We start from the raw sequence: 16,794 nt of genomic DNA on the forward strand, positions 1-16,794 counted from the left end.
TTCTGTTTACTTTTTTGTATGTTGTATCCCCAAGTAGAATGTTAGGTTCTTAAGGACAGGAACTATTTCCTTTCTGTCTTTGTACCTTAGTGCCCAGGACAGTGCCTTTTATGTAGTAGGTACTTAATAAATGCTTGCTAAATTAAATATAATTGAGAACGGGAGGCTGCCTGATATTTTGGAAGAAATACTGGATTTATATCTCAGAGGACCTGGATTTAAATCTTACCTCTAGTAACCTCTCTGGGTCTCAGTTTTCTCAACTGTAAAATGAGGAGAGATGAACTAGGTGAGCTAATGTCCTTTACAATTCTCAGTCTGCGATCTGATGATTGGGAAAGATTTTATTTAATTTCTTACATCAGATGCTTCTTCTGAAGTCCTATCACCCATTAATTTACTTAATAAATCCTTTTGTCCTAGTTAACCTGGAAGGAAACTACATTCCCACCTGTGTCTGTACTGTCAACATTTTTTAACTTAATGAGATTTTGGTGTTTGCTTCTGATAATAGGAATGAGGAATAATAATAAGATAAGTAGTATTTTGAATTATGAACAACACTACATATTTCAAAGTATTTCATATACATTATCTTTTTTCAATTTGGTAAACATTTATTAAATGCCTACTGTATGCAAATAATTATTGTTACCCTCAAGAAGCTTAAAATCTAATAGGGCAAAGCTTGTATAAACAAAAGTTGAGAACTATTTTACATGTAATAGGGAAAAAAATACTTTATTAATTAAAAAAAAATCTAATAGGGCAGCTACAGTCTGGCCATTTTATCCTCACAGACCCCCTGTGAGGTAGGTAGCAGATATTCTATCTCTTTCTGAGGGCCTACAGTCCAGTGGGCTCTAGAGTCAATGGACCTTGGTTCATATCCCACCTCTGATGTGTATCATTTTGGGCAAGTCATTTAATGTCCCTGGGCTTCACTTTGCTTTTCTGAGAAATTGTGGTTTTATGAGATGACCTCTGAGGTTGCTTCCAGCTTAAGTTCTCTGATCTTTGAAGCATAGAGAAGTACCGAACTTGCCCATCATCATATAGTTGATTAATTAGTGGCACAACCGGGACTAGAACTAGATTCTCCTGAGACCAGTTTTCTTTCCACTGTACCATAGCTCTAGAGGTCTTGTCGTTTTATATCTTTTGCCTATAATATCTTAATGACTTTCATAATATCTTGGGCAGGCTAGCCCTTGGTTTGCATCTCCTTCCTGCTAATGTCTCTGAATTTCTGCTCTGTCTGATTAGGGATTTAGGGAAAAGTTAATTGAGCTTTTTAGAAACACTTTGAATGAGATTGGGTAAATCCTTAGCTCTTGGATATATGTATAGCTACTGCCTATATTCCAGTCTCATCTGTGACTTTAAAATGAAGTATACATTTAAATTTAAGTGTATTTAAAATGAAAGGGTGGTGGGTTTTTAATTTGACTTTTCGAAGTCAAATTAAAGAAGCTACTGCATCCAGTAGCTTTTGATAGTTTAGTTTTTATATTATGTCTTAATATATGGGCATTATTTCCTTGAGAATGGCATTATAAAACTTTAGTCCATAAATTAAAGTGTTTAGATTTTCCTAAATATCTCTTCTCCATTCTTCCCTTTGTAAGGTGAGGGTTGGAATGGAGAGATGTGACCTGAAAGAGAGACATCTTTTAAAAATTACTGTTATTGTAACCACTAAGTGAGTTATTAAGTAGGGCCCAGAAGGCTCACTATTGAGGTATTAGGAGTATTCAGTTCCTACAAAAGACATTCTTTCCCTTTCTATAGTTTAATTTTAATGTAGATTTTAAGACTAGTACATTAATCTCTACTTGAAAATTTCATTCTTCCTATTTATAATGTAGTATCCCAGATTTAACAAAACTGCTTGCTTTGTCTTGGTCGTGCATCATGGACATCTAGCTGACTTATGTTTTGATTTTAGAGTTGAACTTTAAGAACATATAGTGAGGGTCAGCTAGGTGGTGCAGTGGATAAAGCACCAGCCCTGGATTCAGGAGGACCTGAGTTCAAATCTGGCCTCAGACACTTGACGCTTACTAGCTGTGTGACCCTGGGCAAGTCACCTAACCCCCATTGCCCCACAAAAAAAATTTAAAAATAAAATAAAAGAACATATAGCAAGATATAAATTCTAACCTTTGACTGTTTAGCATTCATAGAGACTGCACTTCCAACTCTCGTCATTCCTATCTTGGAGCCCTGTAGCCGCTCAGAATGTCTACATATTTTTGTGGACTTGCATTCTGGAATGTTCCAACTGATGCTTTATGGACTTGGTAGGTTAATAAAATATTACACCTACTTACTGTATAGTTGTTTAACCCATGTCTATTCAAATATAAAAGATATGTCTATTTTCCCAGGTATTTGGTGTTGAGACAAGTAGCAGCAGTGAAAGGGTATGATACTACGGCAGAAAGAACAACCTTTAAGTTTTATAGGAGCCATTGCTTCCAATAATATGTCACTGCCATATTTGTAGTATTTCAGGGTTATTGAAATATCCTAAAAGTTTATATTTTGCTTAGTGTTTATGCTTCAAAATGAGAAGCTAATTGTTTACTTAATAGGTCCTGCCTATGAGCTATTGATGATTTTTAAAGAGGGAAATTGTACTGAAATTACAGAAGCCTTATTTTATAACTAAACCAAGCTCTATGGCATTTTAATATGAAACTATCTGTGATCGATGAATAAAATCACCAAACTAATATTAGGAATTGAAGTTTTGCCCAAAAAATGATGAATTTGTTGCTTGCTTTTCCCCTTCTATATAAAATAGGTTTTAGCTTTGTAGTCTTTAACCTTAACATCTTTGTAATATAACAAACAGATCAAATTATATCCTCCAAACAGAGTAAGTTTATTGAATTAAAAACTTGTTATAACAGTTTACATATAACATGATGTGCTTTCTGACACTGGTGTTATTAAAAAGATAACATTTTATTCTTATTTATAGATGTTAATTATTTTATGCCCCAGTTTGAATGATGCATATATGTTGTTTTGTTATTCAGGATTCACTTATCTCAAATTTTGAAAATGATGTGTTATTGCTAATTTTCAAAATATTGTATATGATAGTTAATATATTTAATACATTAACATTTCCTTGAAAAGATTTCCCCCAAAATTAATTTTAAGTTTATTTAAATTTTTATTTATTAGTAATTCATTCAAATTATTTATTTCATTAATTTTGGATTTGTTTATTTAAGTTTAGTTTTACCGAGAGGTAAGCTTTCCACCATTGTTTCCTTTCATTACTGTGCCTATTGCTATTCCAGGAGTAGCCTGGGGAAGAACTACCTTGCTGACTCCAAATCAGTGTGGCTAGAACTTTATTTAGTTTTGGGCAAAAATTAGACACATATTCTATGACATGTGGTCATATAACTCTGTGATTATTGCTTAATGTTTATTTGAGCTTCTATTTGTGACTCAAAAATAAGACTTTGTAAAAAAAAAATCTATTTACTTCATTCTTTGAAAGCTTTATGTATAAAAGATTTTGTTCATTTAAGCAACTAATGAAAAGCTTAATACTTTTAGACCAGGCAACTCTGGATGACATAGAGAAATCTGTGAATGATGATATGAAAAGAATCATCCCTTGGATTCAACAACTCAAGTAAGGTTTTTTTGGTTTTGTTTTGTTTTTTAAGACAAATGAGAAATAGCTTTAACTTGATATGTTGCTTTTTAGCATTCTTTTCCCTTCATTCAGTTCAATCTAATTGCTTGGAAATATGCTGTTGAAGTTGATTAGAAAGGTTTGTGTGTTTTTTTAAATGAGGGTTGTATATGAATATATCTATTTTCATTATATTTTTGATTTTTTTTTGTAACAAACATTTATTTTATTTTTTCCAGTTACCTGTAAAGGTAGTTTTCAACATTTTTTCAATATATTGTTAACTTGATTTGATCATTGGTAACAAGATCTTTCCCTTGTAAGAGACAAATTTAGCTAAAATCTCACATTTTTCACATTATTGGGGAAAAATCTCATCTTAGGATTTTGATAAGTTGTATTTTAACCAATCAGTCAAGTAGCAGAGCCTGTTCTTCCAGAAATAACTGCATGTGAATTTGTACCATGGATAGTATCTGGGAACATTCAGTGAATTCAGAAGAGGTAGATGATAAGAATCCATCACATTGAGCAGTTGCTGGGCAGAAATGTGCTGTGGATAAGTGATCATTTGTGAGATGTTCATTCAAAACAAAATTTCACTGTGTGGAAAAGCCAGCTTTTTTAGTCAAAATGTTATTAAAGTTAATCTTGATACAAATGTGCTGAAATCACACTTCAAAGAGGAAATTTATTTAAGGCACTTTCATCTTGGACTCTTTCTTAAAAGGAACTCAGTTATGAGTTAAGTATGAAAAGAATTGTAGTGAAAGGGAATTCTGTAGTATTTATGCTGAGGATGGTGGAAAGACTTCATTGTACTCCTTTTTTGGCTTCGCCCTCTTCCCCATGCCCTACAGTTTTGCTTTTGTAAATACTGTGCTATTTGCTCTGTCTGAAGAAAACTTTTATGAACAAAATTGATATTTTTGTTGCCATTGTGCAGATGTCATTGTTTTGGGAGGGAAGGGGGTCATTACTATTGTTTTTCTCCACTGGTTTAATATTATTCTCTATAAATTTTGACCAACTGCTTTTCTTTTTGAATAATGAATAAGTAAAACTGCAGCACATTTAAAACATTTCTGGAAAGCCTCAATGTGGCAATGTCAACTGTGTGAAACAGTCACGAGATGGAAAGTTTTTAGGTTTTTCTTGTTAAGTTTTTTTACAGTGGGGTTAGGAAAGTATGATCAGCCAGAGCAGATGTCACAAAATCTGTGAATCAGCTCATGCTTTTTACGTATTGGAGAGACCCTTACTGTTTATTTGCCTGATTTCTGAGAAAATAACAGATGATAAAGGCAAATTATAGAAGAATATATCAGCATAGCAAGAAGTGAGAACAGTGTACCAAATTCAAAAAGCACTAATAGTTTAGGTAATTTTATATGTAAGGGGCAAAAATCCCCTTTTAAAGTGAGTATAATAATTGGTGCTCACAATGAGCATTTGTCATTAAGAAAAACAAAATCAAGTCAATATTTTCTTTTTTAAGAAGGCAGTATTTTAAGAAAGATTCCTATTCAAAATAGTGAAAATCAGACGTTGTTATCCTGAGGGATAAATTTCAGTTACTTGGAAAATCATTTATATGAAATAGCTTCTTGACAATGTCAAGAATTATTATATATGAGTTCCTTTATGTACACACATACAAATATATCCTTTGCATCATTTTTTAAGTTCTTTAGGGAATACATGATTGAATTAGATGTTGTGGACCCCTTTGGCAGTCTGGCAAAGCCCATGGACTCCTCAGAATAATATGTTTAAATGCATTAAATAAAATATGAAATATTACAAAGAAACCAATTTTGTTGAAATATAGTTGTCAGTATTTTTTAAAGTTCCCAGACCCCAGGTTAAGAATCCCTCTCTTAAGAGGTTTGTTTTGCTGTTCTAATTTCTAAAAGAAATTCTGTGAACTTTTCTTAATAATCTTTTGCACTGTCTTATAACTCCGTAATCCATTTCTCTTATTTAAAGCTTGTCTAAACCAAAATTGAGTAGAGAATATAAACCATTTGAGAGTTTTCTCCTCTTTATGTATGCTTTTAGTGATTCTGTGTGAGAGAAAAGACTATATTTGGACTCTTCTCAGAGCCCCAAAGGCAGAGAGTGAGTCTGGTTTCAGGCCCTACCGTTTTGTTGCCCAAACCTCCCAGCAGGGAGGTTTTTTGTTTTTTTGTTTTTTAATTTAAGATTTTGGCTTAGCATACGAGGCCCTGAGGAGCCGAGGCTCCTGGGCCTTAGGCCCGAGCAGGGCCTGGAACGAGGCCTGGGTTTTATGGGAGCCAAGCTAAGCTCAGAGTTCACCTTGAGGTGCCTCAGGTGATACCCACGTGACCCAGATGTTTAAACCCCGACTTAAATGTTGTTTCTTGACAAGTTATGTATGTTTATGTGTGTTAACACAGCACTGTTCTAGTGAGGAATGGGGACATTCTTGCCCAGAATAAGGTTAATAAGGCCTAGTGCCGAAATCTGACTGGTCGACCGGTGCAATCTGATTGGTTGTTAACAGGGCAGTCTGATTGGCTGACTGATAGAATCTGATTGCTCCTTAGTTACCCTATGCGGGAGGTTGGTACTATATGCTGTGATTGGTTGTTTTTGTAATGCTGTATATAAATGGGAACTATAATGTGATTGGTCCAGAGGGACCCTTGAGAGGGGTATAAATAGAGGTGAGGGAACTCACTTCAGTGTACTCTCTGGCATATTCAGAAGAATGCCCATCTTTGAAGATGAATAAAGAAGCCTTCAACCACACTCTGCTGCCTGCTTGGATTCTTTGAGCTGTGAGCTACTAGCAACACTTGAGCTGCAAACTCTATTCAAGCTGTTAGCCATTTCTAACATGTGAAATTTACATTAATTTATTTGATTGGTTGCTTGTAATAAAACTGAATTTGTAGTCTTAATCAGTCATAACAGGTTAACCAGAATAGTCTGTTTCTCTAATAATTACTTGGTGTTTTATTTTTGTTTTTTAATTAAGATTTTGGCTTGGACAGCAACGTTGCAAGCAATCCATAAAACATCTCCCTATAATGTGCAGTGAAACTTTGCAGCTTTCTAATTATTCAACTCATCCTGTTGGAAATCTTTCGAAGAATAAACTGTTTATCAAACTCACTCGTCTCCCACAGTATTACATTGTAAGTAACCAAATGGAACTTCTCTGATAAATCCTTTTTAGGGTTCATTAAGTCTGTCATTTCCCTGGCTTCTTTATTACTTTAAGAGAACCATGATTTTGTTTGTGTAGATATTACTTTTGTGCAAAGGAAGCCCTGTTGTCCCTTAAGAGGTTATTTTCTTTAGTTGCGGAGACTGAAAAAATTCACTTGATGACCAGCCTTGGATAATACAGCATTTTAAATACAGTATACCATGATTAATTGGACATTGATCCTGTTTTCTTTTTAATGTGGAGTCGAATCCTCCTGTGTTCTTATTTCTGGCTTTTAAAAGATCTTAAATTGTTTAATATACATCTAAAATATTTTTTAAAATTTCAGTTAGCATATTTTTTAATTTTTAAGGACATTAGGCTTAAAATATAACGATTCTCCTCTCAGCAGTATACCTAAGGCTTTTGCATTTTGTTTATCTGCTCACACACTAAATGGAATGAAAAGATGGTTTTTCTTTTTCTTTTTTTAAAGCATTGGACTTTATTAGTGATAGCATATTTTAAAAAATAACACAATACTGTATATTGGAACACTAGTACTGTTCTCCAGATTGATCACCTAAATTAGACACATTTATTAGAAACAAAGTCTAGCTGTGTGACCCTGGGCAACCTCAGTTGCCTCACCCCACAAAAAATAAATAAATAAAAGTGTTAATACTCTGAATTCTTTATTGAGCTAAAATTGGTCAGATACATAGGTATAGCTTTTGCCAGAAAAGCCTCTGCAATGCAAGGGGTCTTCTCCAGTGGAATTGATTTTACAACCACTAAGGTGACCCTTCTTTAAATTTTTCTTAGGGTGAGGGAGTAAGAATTAGAAATTAGCAGTGCTTGTGTGACATAGTATTTTATCTGTTGTCAGTGTGTCAGCATCTCGAAGACTTCTTGCATTTAGTATATATTGGTATTTTCTCCTAACTTTGTTAGATTTTACGTATTTTTGCTTTTCTCTCCCCATTTGCTGGATTTCAATTCTGACAGATTTAGTTACATGCATTTTTGTGTATCAGAAAGGAATATTCGTTTTGAAATGATTGACTAGTCCTTACATAGAATTCTGCATTGGATTTTTATTTCACAGCACCACTTGAAATTGCATTTCAAATTAGGAGAGGAGTAAGAAAAATGCTTCATTCCATAAATTGTTTTAATTGTTACTATTTAATTTTCTGGGTCTGAGATTTTATTTATTAATGTTTAGGTGGTGGAAATGTTCGAAGTTCCTAGCAACCCCACAGAGCTGGAGTACAAGTATCATTTTCTCTCTGTGAGTTCTGCAGAAGGAGATGAGAGTCCAGCCACAGCCTTGTTACTACAGCAATTCAAAACTAACATTGAAGAGCGGCTGCTGGACCCAAAAGCTGGGAAACAAGTAAGAGCAGGTGTCAAGCGCAAGGTAAGGGAGACCAGTGATCCTTGAATTTGTTTGGCCTTGTCGGGAACTTGTCGCTTTAGATGTTTTCGTGGAAGTAACCAACCCCAACCTTTGAAAGAATTACCTGGAATTTATGAGGGATAAACAGAAGTTTGGTTTAAATAAAAAAGGTGCATTTTTTTTAACTATTTGGATTTTATGACACATTGAGAAGCCAGAAGCCAATTTGATAGACACTGTTGTCATGTGTGTCATTCTAAATATTTTGTAACAAATGTCTTTTAAAATTGAACTGTGATGTAGTAACTTTAAAAAATTGCCTTAAAGCAGTTATATCAAAAGAACTTTTATTTATTTTGTACTCTTTACTTCAATTTTAGTTATCTGGTGACCCAAACCCTGTAGAGCCGAAGAAACCCAAACAATCAGGAGAAATGTGTGCCTTCAATAAAGTTCTAGCTCACTTTGTAGCTGTATGTGACACGAATATGCCATTTATAGGACTTCGTATGGAGGTAAGGATTTTTAACAGTTTGGTTTGTTATCTTTTCCCCTTCTCTACTTTAGGTAGTCTTTTCAAGGTTAAGTGGTTCCCTCTAAGGAAACTGAAATGTTTGTAAATCCTTTTTTTGTTCTTTTGTTATGAAATTATATCAAGTTTTAGAGGATGTGTGTGATTCTTGGGACATCATCAAAAGCAAATGTTTAGACTCCTGGCATATTTTGCTTATCACCTTACCATTGCTTATATGTGTGAGACCAGATCCTTAATAGATGACCCAACATTCTTGCTAGCTGAAGACATTTGAATTTTAATGATAACAGTTTTAATTGTATCCTCTTGACCAGGTTTCTTATTTTTGTTTTTGTTTTTTTGTTTTTTGTTTTTTAGTGAGGCAATTGGGGTTAAGTGACTTGACCAGAGTCACACAGCTAGTAAGTGTTAAGTGTCTGAGGCCAGATTTGAACTCAGGTACTCCTGACTCCAAGGCCAGTGCTCTATCCACTGCACCATCTAGCTGCCCCTACTTATTTTTGATTATGGGAAATGGTAGCACACAGATTTTCTTGTAGTGGGTGAAATCAGCATGGTGTAGGGGATAGAGTGCTGGACTTGGAGTCAGGGAGACCTGTATTCTAATGCTGCCTTTTTGTAGTTATGTAACCCTGGGTAAATCATTTAACCTCTCTGTACCTCAGTTTCCTCATCTGTAAAACGAGGGGGCCAGACTTGATAACCTCTAAGGTCCCTTTCAGCGCTAAAGCTATGATCCTATGATTCAGAAAAAAAATATATTCCTAGGAATATTGGCATTCTATCCAGCAGGAGTAAAACTGAAGGAAGTAGAAGAAACACTGAAAGCTTCAAAATGCAGGACTAACAAGTCATTGTTGCTGTTAGATTGTGGTGAGGGTGACTGGAGTTTTTGGAGCACTTGTAGCCAAGGCCTAGGACCTGGAACTATGTTCTCTTCAAGCTGCTGAAGGGAATGCAGCAACATTTTTAGCTGATCTGGGTGTGTGCTTCTGTATCTTTTCATGCAGTTAGTTGAATTAGCAATGTGAATTGACGCGTGATATATAAGGTAATTTTTCTTAATTTACAGGAACTTCCCTATATGGGACCTAAAGCAAAGTGGGTAAAGTTTTTCACTGAAGCTGTCCCTATATCTCGGCACCTTTCTTTCCCAGCACCCAGTTCCCTCATTCTGCCTTTTAACTTAGCCAAAGCTGCCTACTTTTCTCTTATCACAAGTCCCATCCCTGTGGTGTCAGTGTTTAACTTAGTGCTAAGATAGAAGCAGCTAGGTTGATGGTAGCGTGCTGGTCCTGGAATCAGGAAGATTCATCTTCCTGGGTTCAAATCTGACCTCAGATTCTCACTAGCTGTGTGAGCCTGAGGAAGTCACCTAACCCTGTTTGCCTCAGTTTCCTCATCTGTAAAATAAGCTAGAGAAGGAAATGGCAAACCGCTCTACTATCTGTGCCAAGAAAAGTTCAAGTGGGGCCAGGAAGAGTCAAGACTGAAATGACTGAATGAGATAGAAGCAGTAGGGTTGTTTGATTGAAGTAATTCATCGTGATGACTGATATAGGTATAACCATTGGGATCGGAGGTACTATTTACATTTTAGAGGAGCTTATTTATGAAATTTGAGTTGGTACTTCTGTATTACAAAATATTTGGATTTCATTCTTCTCCCTTTTGCCACCCAGATAAATAATCTTTACATTTTAGAAAAATAGAGGCATTTTTGGATTTGGATTTGGAAGTATCTCTGAGCCTCATATGCATCCTCCAGCCTTCAGAAAAAGTCACTGAGCTGCCTAATAAGTTGCCTCTGGTAGGCTACACCAGTAAACCTGGTTAGTTCCAGGCTCACTTTAGATAGTGATCCATAGTTTCAGGCATGAAACTATATATTACATGCTCTAGATATAGTCGTTCTTTTTCATCTATAAGCACCCATATTCATTTGGGTAAGACGCCTGATCAAATAAAGACAGTAGTTGAGAAGCTTTCTTGTTTCTTTTTAAGTAGATCACACACAAATTAAACATATCATGAAGAAGTTACAAGCTGGTAGGTACTGTTGGGGTTAGAAATGAGATGAGAGTAGAGTAATCATAGAAAGGACTCTCATAGAGTTCTATATTCCGCGTCTCCCAAAAGTCTTAGGACAGCTTTCAGTTTTAATTGTTAAGAATAGTTTTAATAACTTAAAATGGCATTTAGACTTTTGGGACATTTTGTGTTCACACACATACATGCACACTCACATGTGCACCGTGCACACACACTTCATAGAGCCACTTCACAAAGCTCACAGAGTCAATTGCATTATTAGATTTACCTCATTTTTGTTTTGCCAAAGACAATTACCCAGAGTGATCAACATTTTTATTTGCCAGACTTGACTCTGAATGACTTTTGGCTCTTTTTTAAAGTAAATTCTTTCCTTAGGGAGATTAAAATTTGACATTCATCTTTGAGAATACTCAAAGGAATGTGTGACAGTTTCTGAAATTATTTCATACACTTTTGAGGAATGGTTGCATCATTGCAACAAATATTCCCACAGAACTGCTTAGAAGAGGGGATGACATAAATGGATGAGAAAAAAGTGTTACTAAATATCACTGTACCAAAAGAAGTAATACTTAGGGGAATTTGTAAAATGTTTTGTATAATTTGACTGACTTTTTCTCTTTTATAGCTATGTAATATGGAGATTCCACATCAAGGAGTACAAGTAGAAGGAGATGGTTTCAGCCATGCTATTCGTTTATTAAAGTAAGACTATTTTAATGAATTTCATTTTCTGAAACAAGTTCAGTTACACTTCCCTAAAGAATTGCTTTTAAAAAACCCTAAGAAAGTGGAGTTCTTTTTCTATGTAAGAAGCACAATTATAAATATGTGGTTTATATAGAGAGATTTCATTATTTTCTGTCTGTCAGGTTACTTCACAGGACCATTGAAAAGGGATTAGCTGGGTGGGTGGAAGAGACCAGTGGTGATGAAGGACTGATTCCTTAACCTAAAGAATTTTGAGGTCCTGCTGCTGCCTTAAGAGGATCTCCCTCAGTACTTTTGTGCCTTAGGGATTGCTGCTTGTTACACTAAATGCTTTTATATAGCATGGGATATTTTATAGTTATATTATCAGTCCCATCGCTGACCCTGGGGCAAGTCCTTTAACCAGGGTTCCAGACTGCTCTCTCTTTTTTTTTTTTCCGGGGCAGTGAGGGTTAAGTGACTTGCCCAGGGTCACACAGCTAGTAAGTGTCATGTGTCTGAGGCTGGATTTAAACTCAGGTCCTCCTGAATCCAGGGCCAGTGCTTTATCCACTGCACCACCTAGCTGCCCCCCAGATTGCTCTCTTTAGATGAAGTTCCAGAGAATGTGCTGACCTGCATTAGTATAAGGAGTCCCTCACTAGGGAGTTTCCTATTAAATCACAGGTCCAATCTCTGTCCCCTCCTGATATATTAGGAAATGAGATTAATCATTCAGTATATAGTATTCATTTTATAGTACGTATTGTTTTCCTAGTTGTTGCTTTACAATATAAATTACCACGGTGCTTAAGCTATTGAATTCTTTATAATTTGCCACAAGATTCTTTGTGAATTCTTATTCTTCTTGTATATAATTATGGAGGGACTTCATGATTGAGTTCCTAAATTCTTTTTTATCCAACCATTAATGAAGGACCCTCCCCAAAAGTTGTCTATACTTTTTACTTTTACTTCCTCAACTCACACTTCTCAGTCCATTGTAATCTGACTTCTGACCTCCTCAGTCATCTGAAAATTCACTTTCTAGAGTCACCGATGCTTTTTTAAATGACCAAATTTGATGATCTCTTCTCAGTCCTCATCCTTCTTTAGCTCTGCAGTATGTGGCACTGCTCATCACCCTCTCCTCCTGTATACTTTTTCCTCTCTGGGTTTTAAGACAGTGCTTTCTCTTGCTTCTCCTACCTGTCTCACTGTTCCTTCTCAGCTTCTATTGCTTGGTCACATTGACTCACTCAACTACTGTGGGCAAGCCCTGATATTCTGTCCTCTTCTCTTTCTAAATTCTCTCAGGGATATTAATCACCCATAGATTCACTTATCAGTTATCATCTTTATGCAAATGACTCCCCTGCTCTCTATGTCCTCCCCCAGCCTCTTCCCCAAGCTCCAGTCCTCTATTTGCCTGTTTAACATTTTTGAAACTCAGTATGTCTAAAACAGATCTCATTATCTTATCCCCACCAAACCTCCCCCTTTTCCAACCACCCCCATATCTTTCCAGTCACCCAAGTTTTTATGCTTGAAGTCATCCATGACTCTTCACTTTCCCTCTATTTGCAAAACATTGTCTTTTATACTCCCTACGCCACTACCCTGGTTTCTTTCCTTATCACTACTTGCGTGGACTATTGTAATAGCTTCTTAGTTGTGATCCCTGTCCCAAATCTCTCTCTTCACCAGGTCATTCTTCACACAGTTGCCAGATTGATATACCTAAAACTTAGGTCTGACTATGTTCTTTCCCCTACGCAGTAAATTCTAGTGGCTCCCTATTACCTCTTGGACCAAATATAAACTCCAATGAATTTTGGCATTTAAAGCCTTTTACAGTCTGGCTTAAATCTATCTCTGCAGCTTTATTTCACATTACTTGTCTTCATACCCTCCTTCTGTCAGGAGGTGAATATAGTGTTTCATCTTCACTCTTTTAGACTTAGTTTAGCATTGCATTGATCAGTTGTAAAGTCTTTCAAGGTTGTTTTTCTCTATTATGTTATCATTGTTTAAATTTTTCTGCTCACTTCATTCTGTATCAGTTCATAGCAGTCCTCCCAAGTTCTTCTGGAGCTGTCCATTTCATTTTTTGTTAGGGCAGAATAACATTCCATTATACTCATATACCACAGTTTCTTTGGTCATTCCCCAGTAGGAGGATACATGATACTCCTTAGTTTCCAATTTTTGGTTACCTTGAAAAGAACTGCTATAGATGTATTGTACATATTGGTTCTTTTCCTCTTTCTTTGGAGGATTGGCCTTGTAATGGTATAAAAAGGTTTGCTCAGATTGTTAACTTTTTAGACATAGTTCCAAATGACTTTTCAGAATGGATGGAACCTATTCACAATTCCACCAACAAGATACTAGTAGAACTGTCTTTCTGCAGCTCCTCCAGCAGTTGTCATTTTCTTCTTTTGTTATTTTTGCTAGTCTGATAGGTGAGGTGGAACCTCAGAGTTGCTTTCATTTTCATTACTGTAATTATTAATGATTTAAAGCATTTTTATTCATGAGGTTGTTGATAGCTTAATCCCTTTGAAAACTACCTGTTCATATCCTTTGATCATTTTTGTAGTTAGGTAATAAAGTGGGTAGAGCACTGAACCCAGAGTCAGGAAGATCTGAGTTCAAATGCAATCTCAGACTTGTATTAGCTTTGTGATCCTGGACTTTGTCACTGTGTGAGTCCTGAGGCAAGCCACAGTTTATTTATCTGTAAGATCAGAATAATAATAGCACCTATTCCCCAGGTTTGTTGTGAGAATGAAACTAGATAATGTTTGTAAATCTAAAAGCATTATTGAAATGCTGGCTGTTATTTATCAATTGGGGAATGGCTCTTGTCTTACAAGTTTGAATCAGTTTCTTATGTATCTTGAATATGAGACCTTTATCAAAGAAACTTGCTCCAAGAATTTTTTCCCAGTTGTCTCTCTTTAACTTTTTTTTTTTTTGGTGAGGCAATTGGGGGTTAAGTGACTTGTCCAAGGTCACACAGCTAGTGTTAAGTGTCTGAGGCTGGATTTGAACTCAGGTCCTCCTGACTCCAGGGCCAGTGCTCTATCCACTGCGCCACCTAGCTGCCCCCTCTCTTTAACTTTTATGTTAAATTTATTTGTGTGATCATCTCTATTACTTGTTTAGACACAAACTCTTCCTCATCCATAGGTCCAAAAATAATTTCCTTACTGCTCTAATTTGTGCTGTTACCTTTTAAGTTTGTCTTATATCTTATTTAGAATTTATCTTGGTTTATGATTTTAGATGTTGCTTTGATTCCTGCAGACTGTCCATTTTTCCCAGCAGTTTTTGTCAGATATTATGTACTTTCCCTAATAACTCCAGTCTTGGGGTTTATCAAACACTGCTACTGTGTTTGATTTCTGCTTTGTGATACAATACTAATAGAATCCCTTTACACTTTTTTTCACAATTCCCCTCAGATTCTAGACCTTTCGTTCTTTCATATGAATTTCGTTATTTTTTCCAGGTCTTTAAAATAGCCTTTTGAGAATTTGAAACAGCACTGAATAAATTAATTTAGGAGGGATTGTCATCTTTTATTACATAGGTTTATCTTACCCTTGAGTAATTAATAGTCCTCTGATGTTTATGATTATCTTAATTTCTACAAAGTGTTTTGTAGTTAGATTCATATGGTCCCTGGGTATATCCTCAAAGATCTACTCCCAAATATTTTTGTAGCTTCTGTTAGTTATTTTGAATGGAATTTCTCTTTTTATTTCTTCCTGTTGAGTTTTGATCGTTACATATAGGAGTGCCTATTTATTTTATATCTTGCAACTTCACTGAAGCTATTATTTTATTGTTTTTTAGTTTTCTCTCTAGAGTTCTCCATACCACTATATCATCTTCAAAAAAGTGATGATTTTACTTCCTCTTTGCTTATGCTTATTCCTTCAATTCCTTTCTATTAATGATAATAGCTAGCATTTCTATAGCATGTTAAGGTTTGCAAAAGACTACAAATATCTCATTTCATCCTCACAAGAACCCTATGAGGTAGGTACAATTATCCCCATTTTACAAATGAAGAAACTAAGGCAAAAAGGTTAAATGATTTGCCCAGGATCACACAGCTAATAAGTGTCTGAGGTAGAATCTGGGCTTAGTTCTTCCAGAATCTAGCTCTGATGCTTAATGCCCTTTCCACTCGGCCACCTACATGCCTTTTTTTTTTTTTTAATTTTTTGTTAGGCAATGGGGGTTGTGACTTGCCCAGGGTCACACAGCTAGTAAGTGTCAAGTGTCTCAGGCTGGTTTTTGAACTCAGGTATTCCTGAATCTAGTGCCGGTGCTTTATTCACTGCGCCACCTAGCTGCCCCTACATGCCTTTTTTTAAAACTGCCTTTTTCTTTTATTGCTATAGCTAGCATTTCTAGCACTGGTAAATAGCAGTGGTGATAATGGGCATCTGAAGATTTTTGACTAAAATAATGATACAATATTATTTTTTCTTAGTGAAAATTAATCTGATAGTGGTATAAGGGATTGTGGAGGAGAAAAATTAGAGGCAGGAAATCCTGTTAGGGGCTCTTGCCTGTACTATGAGGATGGTGGCTATAGAAGTTGAAAGGAGGGATAGATGAAAGAAACACCATTTATAGTGTCAGTAGAACCTGATAACTGTTTGTTATGAGGGGGAAGAATCAAAGGTTTATTCCAAAAGACATGTAAAAAATATTTGAACTTAACTGGGCCCTAATCTGTGAACTCCTGGCTAGCCATCTGACTGCTTTTAATTTAGTACGGGGTATGGGCCCAAATTCCTACAACTGCTTCTCCCAAATTGATAACAAACAGCCTCTTTCCATTTAACAGCAAAGGGTTTATTTAGGTGAATAAACTTAGGGATAAAGAACAAAAGTAAAATAGGACCTGACTGCATTTTACACTTTCTTTCCTGCCATTGCCGCCTCTCGCCTGAGGCTATGCTGGCCACTCTGCTGCTCCCTGCAGCCAGGCCTCCTTTGGACTGGTTCACCTTCAGTCCTCTCCCTTTCACTCTTTTTCTCCTTCACTCCAGCTCCTCCCCTGCGCTTCTTCTTCCACTGACCTCTCAGTGTCTCTACCTTCTCGCTAGCTCTCCTCCACTGTCAGCCCCTCTCTCTGTCTCTGTAGCGTCCTATGTTCTTCCTCTCACTAAAAGCCCCTTCTCTTCTAGCCTCCCCCCGACTGTCAAACTACCCCGGCATAGGTATATAAAAGGCCTCTCTCCTTG

At 36.1% G+C, this 16,794-nt stretch overlaps 1 protein-coding gene across 1 annotated transcript in view; it reads left to right on the forward strand.

The window, feature by feature from the left end:
* Positions 1–16,794, forward strand: part of MED14 (mediator complex subunit 14) — a 69,758-nt gene that overhangs the window by 22,660 nt on the left and 30,304 nt on the right. Inside the window, exons 11-16 of the mRNA XM_043994478.1 lie at positions 2,178–2,303; positions 3,583–3,661; positions 6,669–6,828; positions 8,071–8,265; positions 8,625–8,759; positions 11,463–11,539. Of these exons, the coding sequence (XP_043850413.1) occupies positions 2,178–2,303; positions 3,583–3,661; positions 6,669–6,828; positions 8,071–8,265; positions 8,625–8,759; positions 11,463–11,539 (772 nt within the window). The remainder of the gene's footprint in view (positions 1–2,177; positions 2,304–3,582; positions 3,662–6,668; positions 6,829–8,070; positions 8,266–8,624; positions 8,760–11,462; positions 11,540–16,794) is intronic.

Source organism: Dromiciops gliroides, chromosome 3, assembly GCF_019393635.1.
Source record: "Dromiciops gliroides isolate mDroGli1 chromosome 3, mDroGli1.pri, whole genome shotgun sequence".
Classification (NCBI taxonomy): domain Eukaryota; kingdom Metazoa; phylum Chordata; class Mammalia; order Microbiotheria; family Microbiotheriidae; genus Dromiciops; species Dromiciops gliroides.